Source organism: Drosophila mojavensis, unplaced genomic scaffold, assembly GCF_018153725.1.
Source record: "Drosophila mojavensis isolate 15081-1352.22 unplaced genomic scaffold, ASM1815372v1 contig_81, whole genome shotgun sequence".
Taxonomy (NCBI): domain Eukaryota; kingdom Metazoa; phylum Arthropoda; class Insecta; order Diptera; family Drosophilidae; genus Drosophila; species Drosophila mojavensis.
In genome coordinates, this window is record NW_025318907.1 from 4,297,656 (window position 1) to 4,320,778 (window position 23,123).

The following is a 23,123-nucleotide window of genomic DNA, read 5'->3' on the forward strand; positions in this document are numbered from 1 at the left end:
TTTATAACTTTCTAGCTGGCACTTCAATCTCAGCCAGAAATTAGTTCGCCTCGCGCTGATTTCAGCTGAAATAAAATGACATGGCTTGACAGGGCTGGGTAGTCTTTCAGGTGGCTGGCACACATTAACATAATATTATGAAGGGATTTTAATTAAAAAATCTCAAAGCGCTTGTTCGGGGCATATACTCATCCAAGTCGTTTCATATCGGACGTGTGTGCACTGAGCATAATAAATAGTTTTTTGTAAATTGTAGTAAAGAAAATGCGAATGAGTATTTTTTTAGTATGTATATCTATTTAAAACACTATCTGGACTCCTTGCCTTTTATAAAAAATAAATACAGTTTATAGGAAAAGCTTTTATAGCTCAAATGTTAAATATCTATAATATGATATATAATTATATTATAATATATGGTTATACATTTAATAAATTATTAATATTTTTTATAATCATCTTAATTTTTAAGTTATTTTCATTTATGTTACATAATTTTTAGTTTACTTAATTTGTTTAAATATGGTAAATTTGACTGTATAAATTTATATACATTTTGTAAATATAAAACAATGCCAACTTATTATTTAATTTAGTTTTATAATTATATTAAGCAATTTACATTTATTTTAATTTGACTACATTTAGTTTTGAAGTTTAGTATTTAGTAATTTAGTATTTTTTTCTGTTTAGTAAATTTACTATAAATGAAAAAATATTATATATTACATACATTTTTTTTTTTTTTTTTTTTTTTAAGGAATAATTCAAATTGAAATGAAGTATTTGTAAAATTTTAACAGAAATAAATTGATCTAAATATTTATTTCTTACCAAATTTAATTTCAAAATAATTTATTTTATATATTATTTCTGCCTAAATTATTTTCTCCTTTCATTTTTTAAATTTTAATTAAATATTTCTGTCACTGCTGAAATCCAGACAAGTGTTTTCTCTATGTGTGCATCGGAGTCCATCTTGTGTCGTAGGGCATTTAAGGCTGCCATCCGGCGCAGACAATTAAAAACCCTCTGCAGAGTTTTGCCATTTGCCGTTTTATAAGCACAGATTACAGCTTTACGTAACGCACACGGAGGACACAATCACGGGACAGAGCTCACAGTTCCAGACGAGCCACTCACACACACACGCACAAACATATAAGAGGGAATGTCCGATAAGCGACCACAGACAGGAATACGGGTGGGGTTACGGATTGTGTTACGGCGTATGTCTTTCTATCCGTTGCGTGCGTATGTCCCTCTCTTTCTCTCTCTCTCTCTTTCTTTCTATATGTGTGAGTGTGTTGTGATTTTATGTTGGTCATAGTCATCGTCAGACGCCGTTCATGCCCCGCAATCGTCGCTGTCTGCTTGTCTACTTTAATGACATTGCATTGCACTTATTTCTTTTTGACTTTTTTATACACATATTGTACTTGAATGTCTTGCCACCTTATAGCGAAACAAAGAGAGAGAGAGAGAAAGGGACGGTGCTGTAAAACCTGATGATAGCTTAATTTTAGAGTTTTTAAATCGTTTCTTTTTGGCTTTTGCATTATTCCATACGTTCCTTTCCAACTCAACAATGTGATTTGGGCACAAAATCAGTTGCGAATTTGCATGGCTGAGCACACATAATGAAGTCATTTAGTTGCATAGAAAGAGATAGAAAGAGAGGGAGAAGGACAGAGAAGCAACTGCTCAATATGCACTGCACGAACACGAAGCAGACGATCAACTGCGACGGCTGTGTCATCAGATTTTTGGCATGTGAAGCATATGTATATGTGTATGTATGTATTTGCCAAGCAAAATACGCGTCAACCTCTAAAAATTATGCTAAAGATAAAGATTTTGAGAAGACCTTGCAAATATCATATGAAGTATATACATATATGTTGATATGCATGGAATACATGATTAAAGGGAGAACAATCAGATATAAATAATACAATATATAATTAATTATCGATTTTGGTTTTTCTTTTTATTCGGCTTATTGTTCACTTTAATGAGATTCAGAACTCTGCGACTTTGAGGCGTGATACGCTATATAGCATGTATAGGGGCTCCTCTTTTTGGCTTCAAATTGTATGATACTATCAAAACATCGAGAAGAGAATGAACTTAGTATAATAAATAAATAATAAGAAACAAAATAGAAAGAAGGGCAAAAATTTTAATAAATGTTCTTTTTAGGACTATTTTTATTAACATTTGTGTCTTCGATTAAATTGCCAATCCGTATAACTATTTCACACTCTGGAAATCTTTGTTTATAGCACAATTTTATGGCTGTCATAATTTAATAAAATAATTTTCATTGCAAATTATATTTGCAATGAGTTTCCCTAAGTCATTCCAATTGCCGCAATCTCACTTTTTATAACAACGAAATATACGAGATCCAAACAAAATGAATAAAAATGCAAATTGAAATAGAGAAATGTTAAAGACCGTCGAGAGGCTCTCGCCCCAGTGACTGCGACTCGTAATAGAAATGGAGTGTAACGTGTCCATAATACGGCATAGTCTTGGCTACAGTCGTATAATTTGATACTCCATCAGCTTTAAGGAACCATTTAATATGTTAATGAGGCGTAAGGGAACCCATTGCCGAATTGAGAAACCCTTTCGTCCGACACATCAACACGATGATAAAACACAAGCGGAGAGGAGAGAGGGAAAAGAGATGAAGGAAATGGCGAAATTGAAACCGTTTATGGAAATTGGAAAATTACGCGAGACAATCGGACGAGGGCATAATAAATTCGAGAATTTCCATATATGTGGTGGATGTATAAAAAAAAAGAAAATATATATGGACGAGCCACATCGTAAAAGAAAAATCTGAGCAAATTGTCCGGCACTATAAGCGGCTACGGGTCGAGGTCCAAGTGCAAGGGCGACAACAACAAACCGGAAACGGAAATATTTCGCAATTGGTGTAAGACAGGGCTGCGGGGAGTAGGCGTGGCTGTTAACACATTTACAAGCCTCGACGACGACGACAATGAAATATCAGCAAGATTATCTGATGTCTGGCGGGGGGCGGGCATTTACTTTGCATAATAAGCCGGATTATGAGACCGTGGCCCGAACGACTTTGACAGTTCGTTGCACAGGGCATGAGAGGGGCGTGGGGAGCCGATGACATGGAAGAAAGCATTTTGCATCACTCAGCATCAGCATCCGTCATCAAGTGGCAGAGTAGTAAATAAAAGCGCGACAAATTTCGATTTGAAGCCATCCAGTCGTCTACATATAGAGGGAATTTATCATATTTGTCTGACGTCTAATGTCTGACGTCTGATGTCTGATGGCCGATGTCCGATGTCGGATGTCTGACTCTAATGCGTTTTATGTTAGAAATCACTTAGGGGCTACGGATGCCTTGGTGCTTCTTGGTCAGCGGAAGTGGCCATAAAACGGCCATGCCGCCATTTTTATGTGCTGTGAAATTGAAACTTAAAATGCGTAAAGTATACGCTGTGTGCGCCCGCCAGCCGTTTCAATTTTTATGCACATTTTATATGCCTACTGTAAATTGTTGTCCGGCCACGCCCAGCACGCTGCCGCCCTCGCAAAGAAGTTCAAAGGCCAGAGGCGCGCACAAATGTTGCGGCATTTTCTGTTGGCCACTTTTGTCTATGCGGACTCTGTCGAAATTCCACGTTCGCAATCGTCATAAATCTTATGGCCACATCTTGAATTTATGTGCCCCTCTCCATCCGCCACAGATGCCATGCCACCCCTCCCACCGCCCCACCCGCACGCATTCTGCGGCTGTGCTTTGTGGCTTAGATTACTTAGTTCGCGCCACTTCGATGGAGGCAGCTGTCGGCTTATGTTATTGATTTTTGCTAGCTGCCGCTTTTTGAATTTGTTTTGCTTTTGGCTGGCCGAAAAGTTTTTTAATCAAGAATAGTTGGCTTTAAGCGCAAGCTGGCCCAATGACAAACAATTTAAGATTGTAACGTTATAATTCGAGCGGGAGAAGACAAAGGCAGAAACCAAAAGAATTTTCGCAGCTAAAATATTTACAGCACAGCCAACGACTCCATCTCTCTCTCTCTCTCTCTCTCTCTCTCTCTCTCTTTCTCTTTGTCTCTCCTCAAACTCAACCCTTAACTGAGGGCAGCTTTCATTACTTGGCCAAGTCTGACCGGGCTAAGACAATCAAAGGTGAGCTTACAACGTGTCGGCTGCTGCTTGGCATTTCTTTTATTTTCCACTTGGCTGGCACACAGAATCACGTGGTCAACCCCTGCACACCTGTACACCTGCACACCTGCACACAGCTGCATCCTTTGGATAGCCAGAGTCAGAGCCAGAGCCAGAGCCAGAGCCAAAGCCAAAGCCAAAGCCAAAGCCGTTGCTTCAGCCGCCGTCGCCGCCATGAAAATTGGCGTCTGCCAAACATAAATAAAAAAGGTAGACAAAGCCGGAATAAATAACAGCGTTGTCTAGGCGCCCCTTCATAGCTCCTCTCCTGCCCTGCCTCGCCCCGCCACGCCACGCCACGCCCCATCCACAGCACTTGTCTGTGAAGTGCAGGCGTCGCGGCGTCTCGACTTGGCTGCGGGGCTGCTGCGTCAGCGTTATGGCAACTCCCAAAGGACGCCTGCCTGCCACGCCCACACTCCAATGGCTCGCGTACTGTTGCACGTTGCGTATACGCTCAGTTGCACCATCTATTTGCCATGGCAATGCGATTGCGTCTTTTGTTTGAGACTTTTAATAAAATATAACCATTTAATTGATGCGGGCGTCGCTGGCGCCGCAGCTCTTAAAGCGTCAAGCACATCAAAATTGAAAAGACATTAAACTGAATTACAAGAAATATGATTAAAGAGATCCCATGTGAAAAAGGGTTGAAACTCGGTTGGATCTGGATTTCATTTCACTTATTTTCATTTGTTTATAAATAAAAGATATATACTCGAGTTTTAAGGCAAGTTAAGTTTTTTTAAAGGGGTTTTTATATCAATTTTTCCCATATATGTATGTTAAACTCTAAAGAATCAATTTCCATATTATAAAAATATAATTATATTTAAGTAGAAAAGGACAATGAGTCCTGTACTCTTAAATAATAATAAAAAAAAAAGGTTAACACAACACTTTTGTATGCAGTAAATTGATTAAAAATAAAGTGTCCCCTATAAATAAATAAATAAAAATATTCGACATACATATAAATATAAATTGAAATAAAAAATTATTCAATTTTAATTTCAAATTATTTCTTCTTAGCTAAACTACAGATTTTTAAAGAGTTTAGACTGATAATTTTTTATAGGCCTTTTCTACTTAATTATTTATTTACTAATATGACATAACATAATTATTTGGGGAAAGTTAATTGATATATACTGTATATCATTATAAATGCAGTAAGTAATTGTTTGTATCTTTTCCCCAAATAATTATGTTACGTCATCTGTCATTAACGAACATATAGCTAAATTGATTCGGCTCACCGTCCTGCTGTAAAATATATATACTTTATTTGGTCTGCCATTAATACTCAGCTTTCAATGGCTTCAGCGTATTAAAAGCTTCAATATGAAAAGATTTTATTCAAATTATTAATTTACTATAGAAACAGCAAGCAAAGCTTTTGCATACATTTTATTTTATAATTTATATATACTATACTACATATTATATGTATACTTTAATTAAGCATATATGTATATTAAACTCACTGAGCTTATCAGAATTTGTATATTCATATATATTTATATATACAAAGCTGGAAATTCAGAACAAATCGTATGAATATATAGCGCAAATACTATATGCAGAGAACTCACAGACGTTCAAGATAAGCCACAGTAAAGCCTTCCTACGCGGAACAAACTCAAATTCCAAGACTTAAGCCTTACAACTGCTGAATAGAGTAGAAATCTGGATTTAATCAGCACTAAATACATTTTTTATTTATTTTGAAATTATACTATATTCATTTAGTACAGTAATTTTGGGGTGAAATGTCAGATCGTTTGGATTACTAAGTATATATACTGTATGTATTATGAGCTTGCAAATATCACAAGCCAAACAAGTTGACGAACAGGCCGAGTGAGATGCGGAGTGAAATTTGTGTGTTTGCTATATTCGCGCTGTTAGTTGTGGCCAGCGCTGGTCGGTCGAGAGCAAGAGCAGAAGCCCATCAATCAAGCTCAGGTTTGGGAAAATGTGAAGCGATTCAAGATAAATTGGTGCAATATCAGAGCGTGGCTAAAAAGATAATTCAGGATCAAAAGCAGGCCATAAATATCTACGACAAGCTGGTGCGAAATCTGCAGTTCAACAAGAGTGCAGAGTACAATTATCGAGCACACGGCCACAATTATAAGTAGAGGTGATTTGCTATTTAATTGTGAGCGCGAAGCGAAGGAGAGAGAACAAAAGCTATGCAGCCTCGGGATTGCCCTGAACAGCACGCTGATCCAGCTGCGGGAAAGTAATGAAACCATCGCAGCGATAAGCAGTCGAAATGGGCTACTGGAGAGTGAGTTGAGCGAGAGGAAAGCTGAAGTCGACAAACAAAACAAAACGATAGACGCCTTGAGTAAGCTTGTGAGCAACCAGAGCAGCTCAGTCCTGGAACTGAAACAGGCGAATGTGCTGCAGCTACAAGAGCTGGGCCAAGCCCGGAATACGATCAACATGCAGGCAGAACTAGTCAGATCCAGTGCTGCCATAGAAGCACTGAGCAAGCAGGCTGACGAGCTGAAGGCGCAGCTCAGTGCGGGGAACGAGAGTATCAAGCACTTGAATGAAATCATCGAGGGCTACGGCAGCTGCTGCCAGGCATCGAGCTGCGTCTCATACGGCGCCTCCAACACTGTGCACGTGATCCAGGTGAATGGCGTGCCGGAGCCCTTCCAAGTGCTCTGCAATAGCCAACTGGCCGGCAATGGCTGGACCGTCATACAGCGCCGGATCAACGGCGAGGTGGACTTCTATCGCAGCTGGGACGAGTACAAGAGGGGATTCGGCAATGCCACCGGCGAGTTCTTCATTGGGCTGGAGCGACTGCATCACATGACTAAGGACACGCCCCAGCAGCTGTACGTCTGGCTGGAGGACTTTAGCAACAATACGAGATGCGCCAGCTTCGACGACCTCAAAATAGGCTCCGAGGAGGAGGCATATGCCCTGCTATCGCTCGGCAAGCACCAGGGCACCGTCAAGGATGCGATGCGCCTGAGCAGGGGCCAAAAGTTCACCACCTTCGATCGAGACAACGATGCAGATGAGCTCAACAACTGCGCTGAGCTCCGGCATGGCGCCTGGTGGTATGACCATTGCGGCTACAGGTATGCCAACTGGAGCAATTTCAAGAGCAATATATATGTACAAACATACATACACTTATTTAGATAAACTTTGTATATATTTGTCTACTTGAGGAAATATTCACTTTGGAGTTAATCTTGTTCATAATATTCGTTTCAAGTTCATAATTAAATTAAATTTATTATACATAAATTCTAAATTATTTACTATTTATTAATATTCATGATCTTGTGTATTATTTATATTATTTATTCATACGTATCATATATGAACAATATATATATTAATTACTATATTTTCAGCAACTTGAATGGTTTTTATACCGAGGCGGACTTGGAGTATGATTATGCCAATAAGGGCATCTTTTGGGCGGATAGCGATTTTCATGAGTCGGATTATTCGTTGAAATCAGTTATCATGATGATAAGACCCAAAGACTTCAAAGAACCCGTATAAGAACTTGGATTATAATAAATATGTTGCTAAAAACAAATGTGCAATGCTTGAAAAAATTATTTAAAATAAAATAGTTTGATTAAAATATTCTGTGACCACAAAAATATTTATTTATTTATATATTATGTATTGTATGCATGTGTGTTTATTTAAATAATTTTTTTTGTATTGTGTTCTCTCATGAACCTAATAGTTTTGCTCAGTGTATTCAGCTGATAGCGCTCAATGCTATTGAAATTCTCTTAGGCTGCGCCAAATACGAATGCGATTTCTATGAAAATATGAGCTTAGAGTTTCAGTTTGTGACACATACGCACAATGAGCACATATTATTCTATATTTAAATACTACATTTGGCTGTGTATTGTGGTGAGCAGCAGAGCCGCTACCGCGGAGAGAAATGAACTCAAGGTGAGAATAGATCAGCTGGAAGAGCTGATACAGCAGAACAATGAAGAGCTGCAACAGCTGGAAGCCAAATGGAACTCTGTGAGAAATGGAAGCACAGATCAGATTGAGGCGCCTTGCGACTCCTACATCAGCGAGCAGAAGAGCTGGCTGAGTGCCTGCGAGGCAAAGGCAAAGGCAGTGGCAGAGCGGCTCAAGGAGAGAGAAGATCATTCAGCTATACTGCTGCAGAATTTGACTAGCTGCAGGATCAGTTTAGCTGGGGGCGGGGAGGAACAGACTCAAGTCTCGGAGCTGCAGTTGCAGCTGAAAGAGAAAGACAAAGAAATTCTGGAGCTACGCGCACAGAACAAAGAGAACTTGTTGAATCTGCGAGCAGCACAGCTCAAGCTGAGGGCTTACGACTCGGAGCTGGAGGAGTACTTGCCGCAGAGCTGTCTGCCCTTTGGCAGTGCCACGGGCATCTACAGGATCAGGCTGCCGGGGCAGGACCCCTTCTATGTACCGTGCGATGCGCGCTTTGCCGGCTCCGGCTGGCTGGTTATTCAGCGGCGCATGGATGGCAGCGTTGACTTCTATCGCAACTGGACCGAGTACCGAGCTGGCTTCGGCTCGCTCAGTGGCGAGTTCTTCATCGGATTGGAAAAGCTGCATCGGCTGACGGCGCTGCGCCGCTTCGAGCTCTTCGTCTACCTGGAGGACTTTGAGGGCGAGGTGCGCTATGCGCATTACGATAACTTCAGCGTTGGCAGCGAGGAGAGCTTCTACCAGCTCAAGTCCTTGGGCGAGTACGAGGGCACCGCTGGCAACTCGATGGCCCTGAATGTCTTGCAGAGGTTTTCCACGGCCGACAAGGACAACGACACCTGGCTGGGGGGCAACTGCGCCCGCAGATACCACAGCGCCTGGTGGTACGCCTCCTGCTCGGCTTTCTGGTAGGTCTTTCTCCCTCACTCTCTCTGTTAATGATTAAGTATTTATTGTTTACTTAGCAATCCCAATGGCAAGTACTTTAAGAGAAGGCAGCTCAGCATCAGTACACGCGGCAAAGGCATCATCTGGCATCAATGGCATGGCTTCGAAGAAACGCTCAAATTCGTACAGCTCATGATAAGGCCCATATCAGCCCCAGTATGAAATGCATATTCTCATTTAACATATATGTATTTAAGCAGAATTTATATTAGTAAATAAACAAAGCAAAATAAAAGTCGAAAAGCTTTGAGAATTTTATTAGAATTTTGCTGATAAGTCATCTATGTATATAGTGGACATACAGTTCCGCTGAAACTAAGTAATTCATTATAACAGAGAAGACTCTCAGATTTATACATGGCATATTATTTTATTGATATTTTCAAGAGAATCTGAATACAATGCACAATATTTTTGGCTTCTTTAAATAGCTGGCAATACTAAATATAAATGAATATATATACTATATAATAATATATGTAGAATCCGGCAATAGCGACACTCAAGAGACCGTCGTTATACCCGGAACGCGCTATAACCCTATAAGTTTGCTCATAAAAGTTTGTCTGTGGACCAGAATTTTCGTCGCTTTAAACGTACAGATGCTATAAGCGGCGTCTTATAACCGGATTCTATTCTATATATTTTTTCAATTTTAGTATTTAGTACAAATACATATTTCAATATATACATATATATTTATATAAAACAGGTTTGAATACTAAAATATTTTTAAAAATATTAAAAATAAAAATTTATATATTAGGTAATTACAAAAATAGGTTATTGAAATTATATATATATAAATTACCATGATTTTAAGGACACTTTTTTTTTATTTTCTTAAAAATTTTTAAAAAAATATTTAATATATTCGTTACGCTTATTAATATAAAGTATATGCTTTGTATTGAAATATGGTATCATATTTATTTATTTCACGACCGAATTTTTAGGTCGAGTTTCTTAATTGAATTTGATATAATTTAATTTAAACATAAAGTCTCCTACCAAAAAGATTTTAAATGTGACAAAAGATTTATATAACTTCTGTGGTTTCGGCAGCAGACTAAAAAAATTGTAGCTTTGAGGCAGGCTTTATTTAGCCTTATTTTTGAAGAAAAAAATAATATGCATTAGCTTATAAATTAATGCTAAGAATTTTCTTTGTAGGGAAAGTTTCTAGGTTAAATGTCGCACGAGAAAGTTGAATGTAAAACTTGGAGTTTTCTACATATTTGAGAGTTACATTATCAGTTCAGCAGAAAGTCTATTTAGAGCTAGGCAAGATTTCCATTGTTTTCAATTTTAATTAACAAATATGGCGTAGCTGTCAGGGAGAGTATATTCGCACTAATTTATGCAGATACGGGCGCAAAGATTCACACCATGAAATGCAGTGGGCAGAGGACAGGGGACACAGGACAGCAGGTGATGCTTGCCCAAATGGCTGCAATCAATTAAGAGGCAACAAAGTCAGCCAAGACCGAAACGATGTTCAGTTCAGAGAGTCCTGCAAATTAATGAACAGCAGCGCAGCGAATCGAAGTAAGTAGCAAATGGTGGACACCAATGCGAGGCGATGCGATGCGTTGCTGGGAGAGATGATTGTCTCATATTTGCATATTCATGTGTCAAAGCGAAGTCGCCAGCTGTGGTCGCTGGCACTGATTGCTTGGCAAATGTATCTGTGTCTGCAATTCTCAGCATGTATCTGTATCCTGGGCACTTACAACAGCAATTACTTCCGCCTAACTGGTCAACAAAATTGCTGCTGATGCTGCAGTTGCTGTTGCTGTTGTTGTTGTTGCTTTACTTTAATTAGTTGTTTTAGTTTGTCTAGCTAAGTGAGTGTCTGGTAAATAGGAAAAATAGTAGTCGCCGAAGAATCTGAAGTCGGAGTGTACCCTAATGGAACTAAACTTTGAGAAAATGCGTTTTGCCTGTTAATGGACGGTACGCAGCAGCTCATTAGATATTCCCTTTTCCATGCTAATATGCAAGCACTCAATGTGCAAATAGTTTGAGAGCTGCTACAACTACAACACGACTACAATCTTGCCCTCACCCCATCTCTCTCACTCACTATCTGTCTTTCTGTGGCTCAAAGCCTAACGGCATTCGTAGTGCCAGCCTGGGCCAGGATGAGAGGCATTTGCTGCCTTGGCCACTTATCGTCATCACTGAGGGAAAACGGGCATTGCTGGAGCCTCGGCTTTTGCGGTCTAAAGATGCTTTCGACATACCTCGGGCCTTTTTGCCTTGCCTTAAGCCTGAGCTGAGTGTAGCTGTAAGATTATGGAGTCAGTGGTTAGATGATAACTCTTTGACAAAGAGAAAGACATCCATGCAAATTGTGTTAAGAGAAAGCAATTGAATAAATGTATGAGGTATAGAGAATCGATTAATATTGGGACATGATGGATAAGCATTGTATAATGAGAAATCTGTAGCAGAAATGAAATCTACTCTTTGCCATTCGTTTGTGCATCTGTCTTGTATGAGTAAATGATAATAATATATCGGTACTAATATAGCTAGATATGTAAACGTATATATAAAAGCGTTAAAGTTGTTTAATAGATGGATTAAAATAAACAAACACAAAACAAATCAAAAATCTAATAAAAAGAAAAAAAAAAAAAAAAAAAAAAAAAAAAAATAATAATAATAATAATAATAATAATAATAATAATAGTAATAATAATAATAATAATAATAATAATAAAATAAGATTAGAATAAATAGAAATCATTAAAAAATAAATAAATAAAATAAATAAATAAATAAATAAAATACATACATACATGCATAAATAAATAAATAAAGAAAGAAACAAAAAAATAAATAAATAAAATAAAAATAAATGAATAAATAAATAATTAAATAAATACATAGATAAATAAAGAAAAATAAATAAATGACTAAATAAATAAATAATTAAATTAATACATAGATAAATAAAGAAAAATAAATAAATGACTAAATAAATAACTAAATAAATAATAACGAACTAATAACAAACTAATAATAAATACGTGAATAAATATCCTTTCTTCTTGTACTTTCTATCCAACCAAAATGCTTCCACTTTTAGGATAAAATTTTACAAGAACGCAGTTATGTCTGAGCCAAGTTTAATGAAATTCGCTATTTTCATACTTGAACCAATTATGCCTAAAGTGGGACGTTCTTTGTCAATGGGCTGCAGGCAAAAATTATGTGAATGTTTTGCCACACGAAAAGTAAAAAAAAAAAAAAAAAAAAAAAAAATTGAAAATTAAGAAAGAACAACAAAAACAAGTGCAGCAAATATTGTCACATGCATAAAAACGAGCTCACAGTTTAATGCATGAATATGTGAACAGCCGTCGCCATATGAGTAGTGCGCGTGTGTGTGTGTATGTGTGTGTGCGGGCATAGAGAATTGTCAACGTTTTATATATATGAAAGTTTTCAATGATACTTGGGTAAAATACCAAAGGCAAAACTTTTATTAATAAAGTTTCTTTCTTTCTTTCCCACTTGTGCTCAAAGGCGAGCTCCTTCGTCTCTGTCTGCATCAGCAGCTGTGACTGCCTTAAGGCTTCCTGCCTTTTAGCTTCGACAGCTACTGCGTTGCTTTAATTACAGCAGGGCAAAAGAAAAGGAATGAAACCTAGTCAGGACATTGTAGAGCTTAGTCGACTGCGCAATTCCCGTCCAAGGTTCAAAAACCGTTCGATTTCCTTGATCATTAGTTATTCGCATTCGCCACACCCACAAAGGCGAGCGAGATAAGCAATGGAATCGAGTATACATATTTCAATCAGCATGCCTTTTGCAAGAATTTATACCAGGACTACAATATTTATAAATTCTTTCAATAAATAATTTTATAGATGTTATTATATTAATAATATTTTTATTACCCAAAAGAAAAGATTTTGTAATCATTCGTTTATTAATTTCTAGGAATTTCAAATATGGTTATGTTTTCATCGGATGCGTTAGTCACATAATCTTCATGTTCTGAGGCTCTTGGGCCTCTTACATGTTTTTCATCTGCATGAAAGTGTTTGTATTCTAATATCTTCTCTTGGACAGAATTCGCCAGATGAACGGTTTCCTGCAAGATTTTGGATGAGTTAACCAAGAGCAAACCCTTGTATAGCGAATATTCTTCTGCCAGGTCGAGCCTTTTCCCTTGGCATTGTCCGAGATCCGCCGTGTAGGCAGCGACGGTTTTATTATTCATTTCCAGAATGTTAAGCAAATTCACATTTTGTTCTTTCAATGCAGCCACATTAGCTCGGCAGCTTTTCAATTTATCAAAGGCTGGATTCTTTACATTTGCACTGGGAGGGTTAGAAGTGGAGCAGATGGTTAGCTGTGACAGGTCCAGCGAGTCATCACCATAAACAGTCACATTTTTTTCCTTGAGAGTTTTTTTCAGCCACTCGATTGTATAAATTGTCTCGTAGAAACGCCTCTGACGCACCAAAAATCTTGAGCGTTCGCTTACTTCTAGTCTGTGCATACAGTCGACGCACTCTTTCGATATATCCTTCTCGAAGTATTTAGCAATCTGAGAAAAGTTCGACAATGCTCTTGGCATAATTGTTTTTTTCCGTTCGCACTCTACTCACCGGAATATATGTGAAATTATCCGAGCTGTCCCGAGCCAGAGCTGCTGGGAGCGCTAATAAAACAGCAAATATTTTCAAATTCATTATTTTGAGACTGCGCGAACTTTCAGAACATCCAGATCTCACAGCACAAATTCAGACCTGGCTTCGTTGTTAAGGTATTTATAGGGCAATTGAGTCAAGCTGAAAACACTAATGCGTAGCTGTTTCTAATGAAGCTTGGCGGATAACCTAATATAAATAATTCCTAACCGCAGCAAGGTATATACGATATTGTTCCTCCTCAAAATTAAACTCATCAAATCGAGTCCATTCAGACGGATAACGAGAGAAGACCCGTAAACTAAAGTACTCCTGCATTGGATTATAAATATATTTAAAGGACCCTACAATAGACAAAAGACAGACGAACATTGATGAATAAATCAATATAGATTTTTCTCTAGCAATGTAGATTGTTTATAAAAAAAAAAGTAAGAGCTTTGCAAAATCAATATACTCAATCGACTGTCGTGAATGAGTATAAATAGAAACTAGTATTTCCTACAAAACAATTAGTTATGCAAATGTTTTAAAGTTTTATCACATTCGACGTGCAAATTCATTTTACATTTATTTAAAATACGATTTATTTCGGCAAGCGACAGTTTAGCAAAAATCAAACTAAAAAAAATAAATAAATAAATAAAAAAACACAGTGAGACTTTTAAATTATGGCTTTTAAAATTCATATATGTTTCATCATATATTCAACAAGTTTTGTACCTTTTTTTTTTTTTAATTTATCAGAATATGTAATGAACATAATATTATATATATTAAATATATATTATATTTTATAATTACATTGTATATATATATAAAAAAAAAAAAAAATAAAAAAAAAAAAAAAAAAATATATATATATATATATATATATATATATATATATATAAATTTTTTTTTTTTTATTTTTTTATTTTTTATTTTTTTTTTTTGTATTTCTGTATTGATATTTTATATTATTTTATTTTTATTTTCTACACCATAGCTTTTCGGTTACAATGGCAAATGAATTAGTTTTACTTAATTTTTTTTTTAAATTTATTTCTATAGTCTAGAGAAATGCGTTTCAATTCCGTGTTGAGGAGAAAATTTACTTCATTTTATCATTGTTTTAACTAAAGTTATATTTGTCATCAAAAACTTTTTCAGTCCATTTCATTGTGGGGATTCTGAAACATTTTTAAATGATATTTTGGCTTAAAGTAAACGAAATTTAGCTTAAATTTAAGTGATATGTTTTTCTTTGATTTATAATGTTATTAATAGAATATCCATTGCTGAGAATAAGTAGAATAAACTAATTTATTTTATAGTTATTTGATATTCTCTGGTTTTTCGATATTTTTCGTAGCTTAAAATAATTTCTATTATTAAATCAAAGCATAAATTGAATAAAATGTACTTTTTAATGAAAAATAAATATCATCAGATAATGCGTATATCAAGATAGCTGCATGCGAAACTACACTACACTTAAAGCCGCTCACACACACACACACACACACGCACACAGACCCTGTGCATTGCGAACAACTGTTGTTGCAGCTAGCAACATGTCCGGATTTTACTCAAGTGCGCAATTCTTGCCTTTGGCGGCAATATTCAAATTGAAGCCGAGATGCCGAGCGTGAAGTGAAGGCAGCCCGGAAATAGTTTTGTCCCTCTTTGTGTGGAGTTTCCCTTCAATTTCTTATTAGTCTTCTCTTCTTCTGCTCTCTGCGCGCTTCGCTCTTCTGTTCTCTGCTATGTTTTTGATTTTGTCGTATTTGCGTCGGGCAGTGGAGAGCGGAGACCCACTGTCTGGGAGCGGCGGGGCAAGTTTTGCCAAAAATACTTTTAATTAAAATTTCAAATTATTTTCGCCTTTTGCGAAAGATGAGGACAAGTACAGTTAGCAGTTAGCCAAGTGCAATGGCGCACAAGATGGCGGACCGGAAGTGCTGCGAAATGCGAACTGCGAATTGCGAATTGCGAATTGCAAAGCGCTGAAATATTCAAAGCGCATTTTCAATTTAAAAGTTTTTGCGCCCAGGCATATTTATTTATTTTATTTCTCAATTTTTGTTTTGCGCTCATCATTGAGCCGGCGAATGGGCGCTGAGGGGTTGAGGGGCGTGGCTGCTTTGACCAAAACTTTGGTGCTGTTGTAGGCAATGTCATTGAAGTGGGCCACGGGCGGGTGAATAATTTACAAGTGCCAGCAACAACAACAACAAATACAACAACAACGACAACAACAGCGCTAGCAACTTTAATGCAATTTCGCTCTAGCAGATTTCATTTGTGTGACAAATGGGGGGCGTGGCCATGCAAATCGCAAATATAAAAAGAACTCATTAAAAGTTTATGCCACAAAGTTTGGCATAGTCCTATCCTCCCTCTCGCCCTCTTGCTCCACTCTCCACTTTCCAGCCAAAACTGCACTTCACAAATCGCTGCCACCGACCACCGACCACCGCCCACCACACCCGCCCCAAATCTCTCATCAATGCAACTTGTTTTGCTTGCCTGCCTTGTGTCCGAACCGCCTCCGAATCGCATTTGTTTGCATGTCCGCATCCGCAGGGCGTTTGTTTAGAGGGCAGAACTGGTAGGGAGAAGTAGGAGAAAGAGGGGCGGAGAAGGAGAACAGCTTATGCGCCGGCCTTTTGTTTCTTTTTGTGAATATTGTGCAATAGTTTTAAAAGCGAGCCGGCGTTAGTTTATGATACAGCGATCAATTGCAAACTTTCAACAATTTATAACATTTTCGTTCTATTTGAGATACGCTCAAAGTGCCTCAAAACAATGGCAAATAGACGAATGCATTCAATATAGTTATGTAAATAAATGCAGCCACACATTTTATTTCGATACGAAATCACTTCACGTTTTATGAATCCAAAATCAAATAATTGAACGAAAATAAAACTGAATATTGAAATTCATTCAATATATATATAATTGAAATATGGGGTAAAATTCTGATTGGTTAAAGTACAATATCTACAGTTACAGAAATATTATTATTTATTTTTTGTTTATTGTTACAAGGTAAAGAATCTGTCCTTGAATTTTATAGATTATCTACAGTTATAGAAATATAAATAAATAAATATATAAATATAAATCTAAATTTGTATGGGGTATTTCAAATCAGACTATACTTTTGCACGGCAATTGCTATGGCTATTCTATAGTACGATTCGTCATATAAGATTATTTAGATTATTATTTAGCTTGAAGAGCTATAAGACTACGAGCCCAAACCACTATTAATTCGAACAGCATGTTTTTTTTGCAGTGCGCAATGTTTAACACACTCTATTGTCAATACTACTAAAGATAACACATACCAATTCATTTCGCCTTAAAGATAATTTTATTCTCTTCATGATGAAAAAAAAAATAATGCTCTCTTTCCAACAACAACAAAAATATGAGTAATTTACTAAAACGGTATACTTAAGAGATAAGAAAAAATTGACCACTATTAATTCGAACGCTGCGTAATGTGATTTACTATCATATTCAAAACAATAATTTAATTAATATTAGAATTGTGTAACGTCGCCCTTGGCCTGAATTACACATTTGACTCGTTTTGGCATTGATTTTAACAAAGTTTTGCAATGCTCTTGAGAAATTGAGTCCCACATCTCTTGCAACTTGATTTTCAAGTCTGCAATATTCCGTTGTGGCTCATTTCGAAGCTGGTTTTTCATTAGCCACCAAATATTTTCAATTGGGCTTAGATCTGGACTATTTGCTGGCCAATCTAAAACCTCCATTTGATTATATTGCAGCCAATTTTTGGTTCCCTTAGCTGTGTGCGATGATGCTCCGTCCTGCTGAAAAGTGAATTCACCGCAATCTGATAGTTTTGGTATTGATGGCAACAAACTATCTTGTAAAATATTAATATATTTTTCAGCATTGAGTGTCCCTTCAATGAAATGAAGTCTTCCTAATCCCTTGGCAGACATACATCCCCATACCATAGTGCTCGCAGGAAACTTTGTTGTTCTTTTAAGGCAGTCTTTATGATATGTTTCTGACTTTTTACGGATGACGCGTTTTCTCGTATCGCCGACACTAACATCAAACTTAGCTTCATCGCTAAATATGATGGTATCCCATTGCCTTTGAGTCCAAGACATCCTTTCCCGAGCCCATTGCAAACGCTTCTTTTGTGACGAAGCGTAAGCAAGGGTTTTTCCTTGGCCTACGAGTAAGATTACGAGTAAGTTATTGGGTACGATGCACAGCTAATAACAAAACATACTTTATAAAAACCATATCCAATACTTTTTAATTGCAGTCGAGTCCACTCTCGGTGGACAGTTTTGCCAATTGTCTGCGACCACTCAGAAGCCAAATTTCTTAAAGATTGGCGACGATCAGCCTTAACAATTTTGGCCAGTTGTCTTTTGTCGCGAGGTGTTATTGCTGATGTTCGGCCTCTATTCGCAATGTTATTTTCAATATTCCCATTTTTTTTGAAAATTTGTATCACCCCATGCACAGACGACTTAGGCAAATTTAATTGCTTGCTTATCTCCGTAAGTGTCTTTCCAGATTTAAAATAATCCCTAATCAATACTCTGATTTCTTTACAAATTGGTTTACCACGCACCATCGTTGCTAAACTTTCATTGATCTGCAGCAATTCTAAAATTTTTTTGCATGCTGTATTGTGACATTATTTGCAGATCATAACTAGATAGTGATTCCGTTACATTACATTCCGTTACATTAGTTGCTTTTGTTTTGCTCTTCTTGAGATTAAGGTAAGCTTACGCAGCGTTCGAATTAATAGTGGTCAATTTTTTCTTATCTCTTAAGTATACCGTTTTAGTAAATTACTCATATTTTTGTTGTTGTTGGAAAGAGAGCATTATTTTTTTTTTCATCATGAAGAGAATAAAATTATCTTTAAGACAAAATGAATTGGTATGTGTTATCTTTAGTAGTATTGACAATATAGTGTGTTAAACATTGCGCACTGCAAAAAAAACATGCTGTTCGAATTAATAGTGGTTTGGGCTCGTATTAGCTCAATGAAAAATTGTATATGTTGTTAGCCTTTTCTAAATAAATAAAATTAAAAAAATAAAAAGAAAATAAAATAAATAATTTTAATAAATAAAATTCAGATTTATTTATTAAAATGCAGTCGTACCTTACACTCGATATTTATTCAATATAAAATTAAAAAGTAAAGTAAAAATAAATAATCACGGGCTACTGAGGCTTTCGGCTTTATGTGCTAGATAAGTTATCATAAGTTGCTCAAATCTGGGTTTCATCTCAAATTGCTCTATGATATTTTTAATAAAATGTTATTTATGTTAAAAACGTTTGTGAAGAAATAAATAAATATTTTTCTTTTCTGTCCTTTTATTTTAAATCTGAACATAAAAATCTAGACATAAAAGACCATTGAGCCATTGGACAATTGAATCAAAAACCTGAGCATTCAATTCGCAGTGTTTGTCGCCAGAGCAAGGGGCACGTGCCCCACTGGCTATGGCGGCTCCACTTGCGCCACGTTCACGTCAAGTTCAAAATGTCAATTCGAATTAAACGACGCATTTGATTGCCATAAAACGAGGCGTGTGCAACCGCCCACAATTCTAGTCTGCAACTCCAATTCCAACTCCAGCTGCAGCCAGAGCCACAGCCACTGGCAAAACCAGCTGGGCGAGCAAAACGTGTCGCCCACTTTTTGGCCACACCCCAAAGCAAATAAATAATATAAAATTGAAATAATTGTGCTGAGTAAAAACTCAATAAAAATAAAATAAAAACTGAGCGCAGAAAATTAGTCAAGAGTGGGCCTTGAAATGCAATAGAAAAACACACACACACACACACAAAAAAAAAAAGGCTAAAAAATAAAGGCTAGAAACATGAGACCGAGCGGCTTTTCAATTAGCTGTCTGATGCTTGTCCGGCAATTAGGTGTGTTCCACGGGGGCTAAAACGATTCTAATCGCCCGTGTTCTAACATAGATTTCGTTTTTTGCGCTCTGGTCACATTTTGTTGTCATGTCGTCGCTGACATTAGCGCAGCGCCCCTCCACAGACCTCGCCCCCTCCAGCTGAAGCTGAAGCTAAAGCGAATTTAACATGAAGCATTTGTTTGATTAAAAACCTCAGATATGACAAATTTAATTAAGGTTGATTTCGCTGGCCAACTCGGAGCAGCACAAAGTTGTTTGGCAGAATTTTGGTTTTTGCTATAAATTAAGAAATATAAAGGAGCTAAGCGAAGCTTGGATTTGAATGTTTAAATATTCGACGATTTTACATGATTTTATTGAAGGATTTCCTATAGGTTTATTAATAAGTATTTTTTAATAATAAAAAAACTAATATTATATTAGCATATTTGTGTATATATATTAAACACAACTCGATTCAATTCAGTTTAATTTTTAATAAATATTTAAGGAATTTTAGAAGATGACAAATGTGATTATAATTATTAGCAAAAATAAATAATAATATATATGTAGGTATATTAATAATACTGCGCTTAAGATCCGTTTATTTAAACTTTTTTTTCTGCAATAAATATTTAAGTAATTTAGCCAAAAAAAAAAAAAATAAATAAAATAAAATAAAATATATGCATACATATAGATTATTCAAACATGGATTCAGTTCTGTTTATTTAAGTATATATTTTCTGGAATTTATTTATTTAAGGCATTTTACATCAATCTCTAACTTCATGATATATGCATATCGTACCTAAGCAAAGATGGTATATACCTACGTATATTTTGATTTATAAGTTATTTAATTTTCAGTCCATGATGCCCTATCCACCCTGTGTATGAGATCAATTACTGCGTATTTAGAATAGGCTTACTTCAATTTTCTATTATTGCTGAATCACTTTTGAATTTATAATATTTAAGATAAATAGCTAAAATAGACTCGATATGCGATTCATAACTGAATTATTAGTTGTTGATTTGTAAATCAATTCCATCAAATTATCATTTTACCATTATAAGTATGTCAGCTCCTACTAGGATCATCATTAAGCATAATTTGTATAAAACATATAGAATTTAATCATCTGGCTGTCCAAATGCCAGTTAATATTGTTTACAAGTCAAACTATTATTTATCATAATCAAATTTATTCCTCATTTATTACAGAGTAATTGCTAGCTTAACATAGCCACTCTATTCGCAGTTCTATTCCGAGCTCTGCTTTCTGCTTGTGTCTTTGCTGTTGTTGTTCTGTTTTTATCTGAAATTGCAAATCGAATGCGATGCAGTTGGAGAAGGGCTGGCCATGCCTACCTGCACTCTGTGTGTGGCTGTGCGAAAAGGTCAAAGCATTCGATTAACTTTAATTTGCGCGACTTGCAACTTATCAGAGTTTGTGTGTGTGTGTGTGTGAATATGTTGGCAGTCCATTGTTTAGTTGTTGATTTAGTTAGCTGAGAGACCCGTTGATGTGCCTTTGCCTCAGTCGGCCATAGTTCAGGTGCGCCGCTGCAGGCCGAGGCGGCGTGAAAGCCAAACCTACTGCCAGCTCGTTGCAAGGAAACTTTCTGGCTCATCTCTGCAAACGACTTACAATGGCAGTCGGAGCTGCGCTTTTGATTTATGCCATGTCATAGTTCAGGCCCTCTCTCTCTATCTGTGTGTGTGTATTTTGGGGCCATGTTAACAAAATGCTAATTGCTGTTAGTCAAGGCACGCGCTTACAAAATGTCAACATGGCACAGGAGAACGGCGCACACAAAAATTGATAGCCAAACTTGGCCGACCAGAAACGAAAAAAAAAAAAAAACTGGCAAAGTGACGGGTTTTATTATTTTGGCTTACCGACTGCAACTGCTAGCTGCAGTTGCCTTGGCAGCGTGGGCAAACGCTCATAAAACATACATAATTGATACCGCCAGGCGAATGCAGTTGCAGCCAGACAGCCAGACGACAGACAGACAGACAGCCAGATAGACAGACAGCCAGCCAGAGAGGCAGAGTGACTCTCTGTCTAGTCAGTCATTCAGTCAGTTAGCTGAAATTAATTTGCACACTCGAGCAAAAATAATTTACCGTCCAATCACTCGCTCCACTCCAACTCCGATCTCCGCCTGCTGAAGACGTGGGGGCCGGTTTAATGGCCGCCGCAACGACGACGACGGCGGCGCTTTTTTATTTTATTTGTATACACCTCGGCCACGTGACATATCACGAAATTCTTTTAATTCAGACCGAAGCCGGCTGGTCTGGAAGCTGTCAATTAGTTGTGGCTACATTTAATGAACACGTCGTCTTCTGCTTTGCTTTGCATATAACATTTTGTTGCTATTGCTGATATTGATAAAAATTATTTGAATTTGCATCACAATTGCATTTATGGCTGAAAACAGCTTGTTTTGGCTAACAATTGCATCATATTTTAAATTTTCTTAACCGAACAAAATTTTACTAATTAGAAACAAGTTCATAATGTTATTAGATTTGACTGCCAAAAGTGTCTATTGATTAGCCTACATATATCTGACCTTTAGTTTATACTTTATAAATTTGATGCTCAGTGGAAAATTCCAATGCCAAATGCATGGCTACAATTGAAGTCTTCTAATGTTGTGAGATTCGTGACATGAACGACATTAGATAACAAGAGGATCTCATCGACTGAGAATAAGGGGCAATTTTCAATAAAAAAGGAGTTGAAGAGAAACTAACGAAGCATTAGGCGATGTGACATAGAAGAGGATAGGGAAGAGAAATTGTGATTCACTGCGTACTGAGCGTGATTATATAAAATGTCATGAAATGAATTCCGAGATGCCTTCTGGAGATAAAACAGAATTAAATTAAATTTTACATATTTTATTTATATATATATATATATATTATTTTAATTTCATTTTATTTAGTTTATTTATTTTATTTATTACTAAAGTAAGCCTTGCAATAAACTACAAAATAATTGTATAACTTAAATAAGCACTGAGAATGATTTCAATTTATTTGCCAGACCGGTCAGCCATACAGATTCATAAAATGAGAATGTGTAACGAACAAGTATTTGAAATTTATTGATATTATACTATTTGCTGTTGAAGAATTAATAAATTCATTCCAAACGAAATGTGATTACCCAGAAAAGCACAGACTGAGCCGAGTTGGGCTGAGCTGAGCAGAGCAGAGCTGCCAGTAGGCAAGTTGGAGCAGGCACTTGCTCAGTCGACGCTCAGAGCAGAGTGTGCTAGGTGTAGCAATTCACTGATTGCTGCCGCTTGTTGCAGTGTTGCTGCCACAAATCTTGTCAGTCGGCGA

General features: G+C 36.7%; 3 protein-coding genes across 3 annotated transcripts; 2 read left to right on the plus strand and 1 right to left on the minus strand.

The window, feature by feature from the left end:
• Positions 1-6,298: 6,298 nt before the first annotated feature.
• On the plus strand, positions 6,299-7,861 carry LOC6580710 (microfibril-associated glycoprotein 4). The gene is made up of 2 exons (XM_002006477.4): positions 6,299-7,334; positions 7,617-7,861. Exons 1-2 carry the CDS (start codon positions 6,682-6,684, stop codon positions 7,768-7,770), a joined length of 807 nt encoding a protein of 268 aa, XP_002006513.1. The 5' UTR covers positions 6,299-6,681; the 3' UTR covers positions 7,771-7,861.
• A 25-nt stretch (positions 7,862-7,886) lies between these two features.
• Positions 7,887-9,478, plus strand: LOC6580711 (ficolin-3). Its single transcript, XM_002006478.4, has 2 exons — positions 7,887-9,113; positions 9,171-9,478. Exons 1-2 carry the CDS (start codon positions 8,089-8,091, stop codon positions 9,313-9,315), a joined length of 1,170 nt encoding a protein of 389 aa, XP_002006514.3. The 5' UTR covers positions 7,887-8,088; the 3' UTR covers positions 9,316-9,478.
• Positions 9,479-13,037: 3,559 nt separating this feature from the next.
• On the minus strand, positions 13,038-13,924 carry LOC26528419. The gene is made up of 2 exons (XM_015164380.3): positions 13,782-13,924; positions 13,038-13,720 (listed from the first exon to the last, which is right to left on the minus strand). Exons 1-2 carry the CDS (start codon positions 13,863-13,865, stop codon positions 13,097-13,099), a joined length of 708 nt encoding a protein of 235 aa, XP_015019866.1. The 5' UTR covers positions 13,866-13,924; the 3' UTR covers positions 13,038-13,096.
• Positions 13,925-23,123: the final 9,199 nt, after the last annotated feature.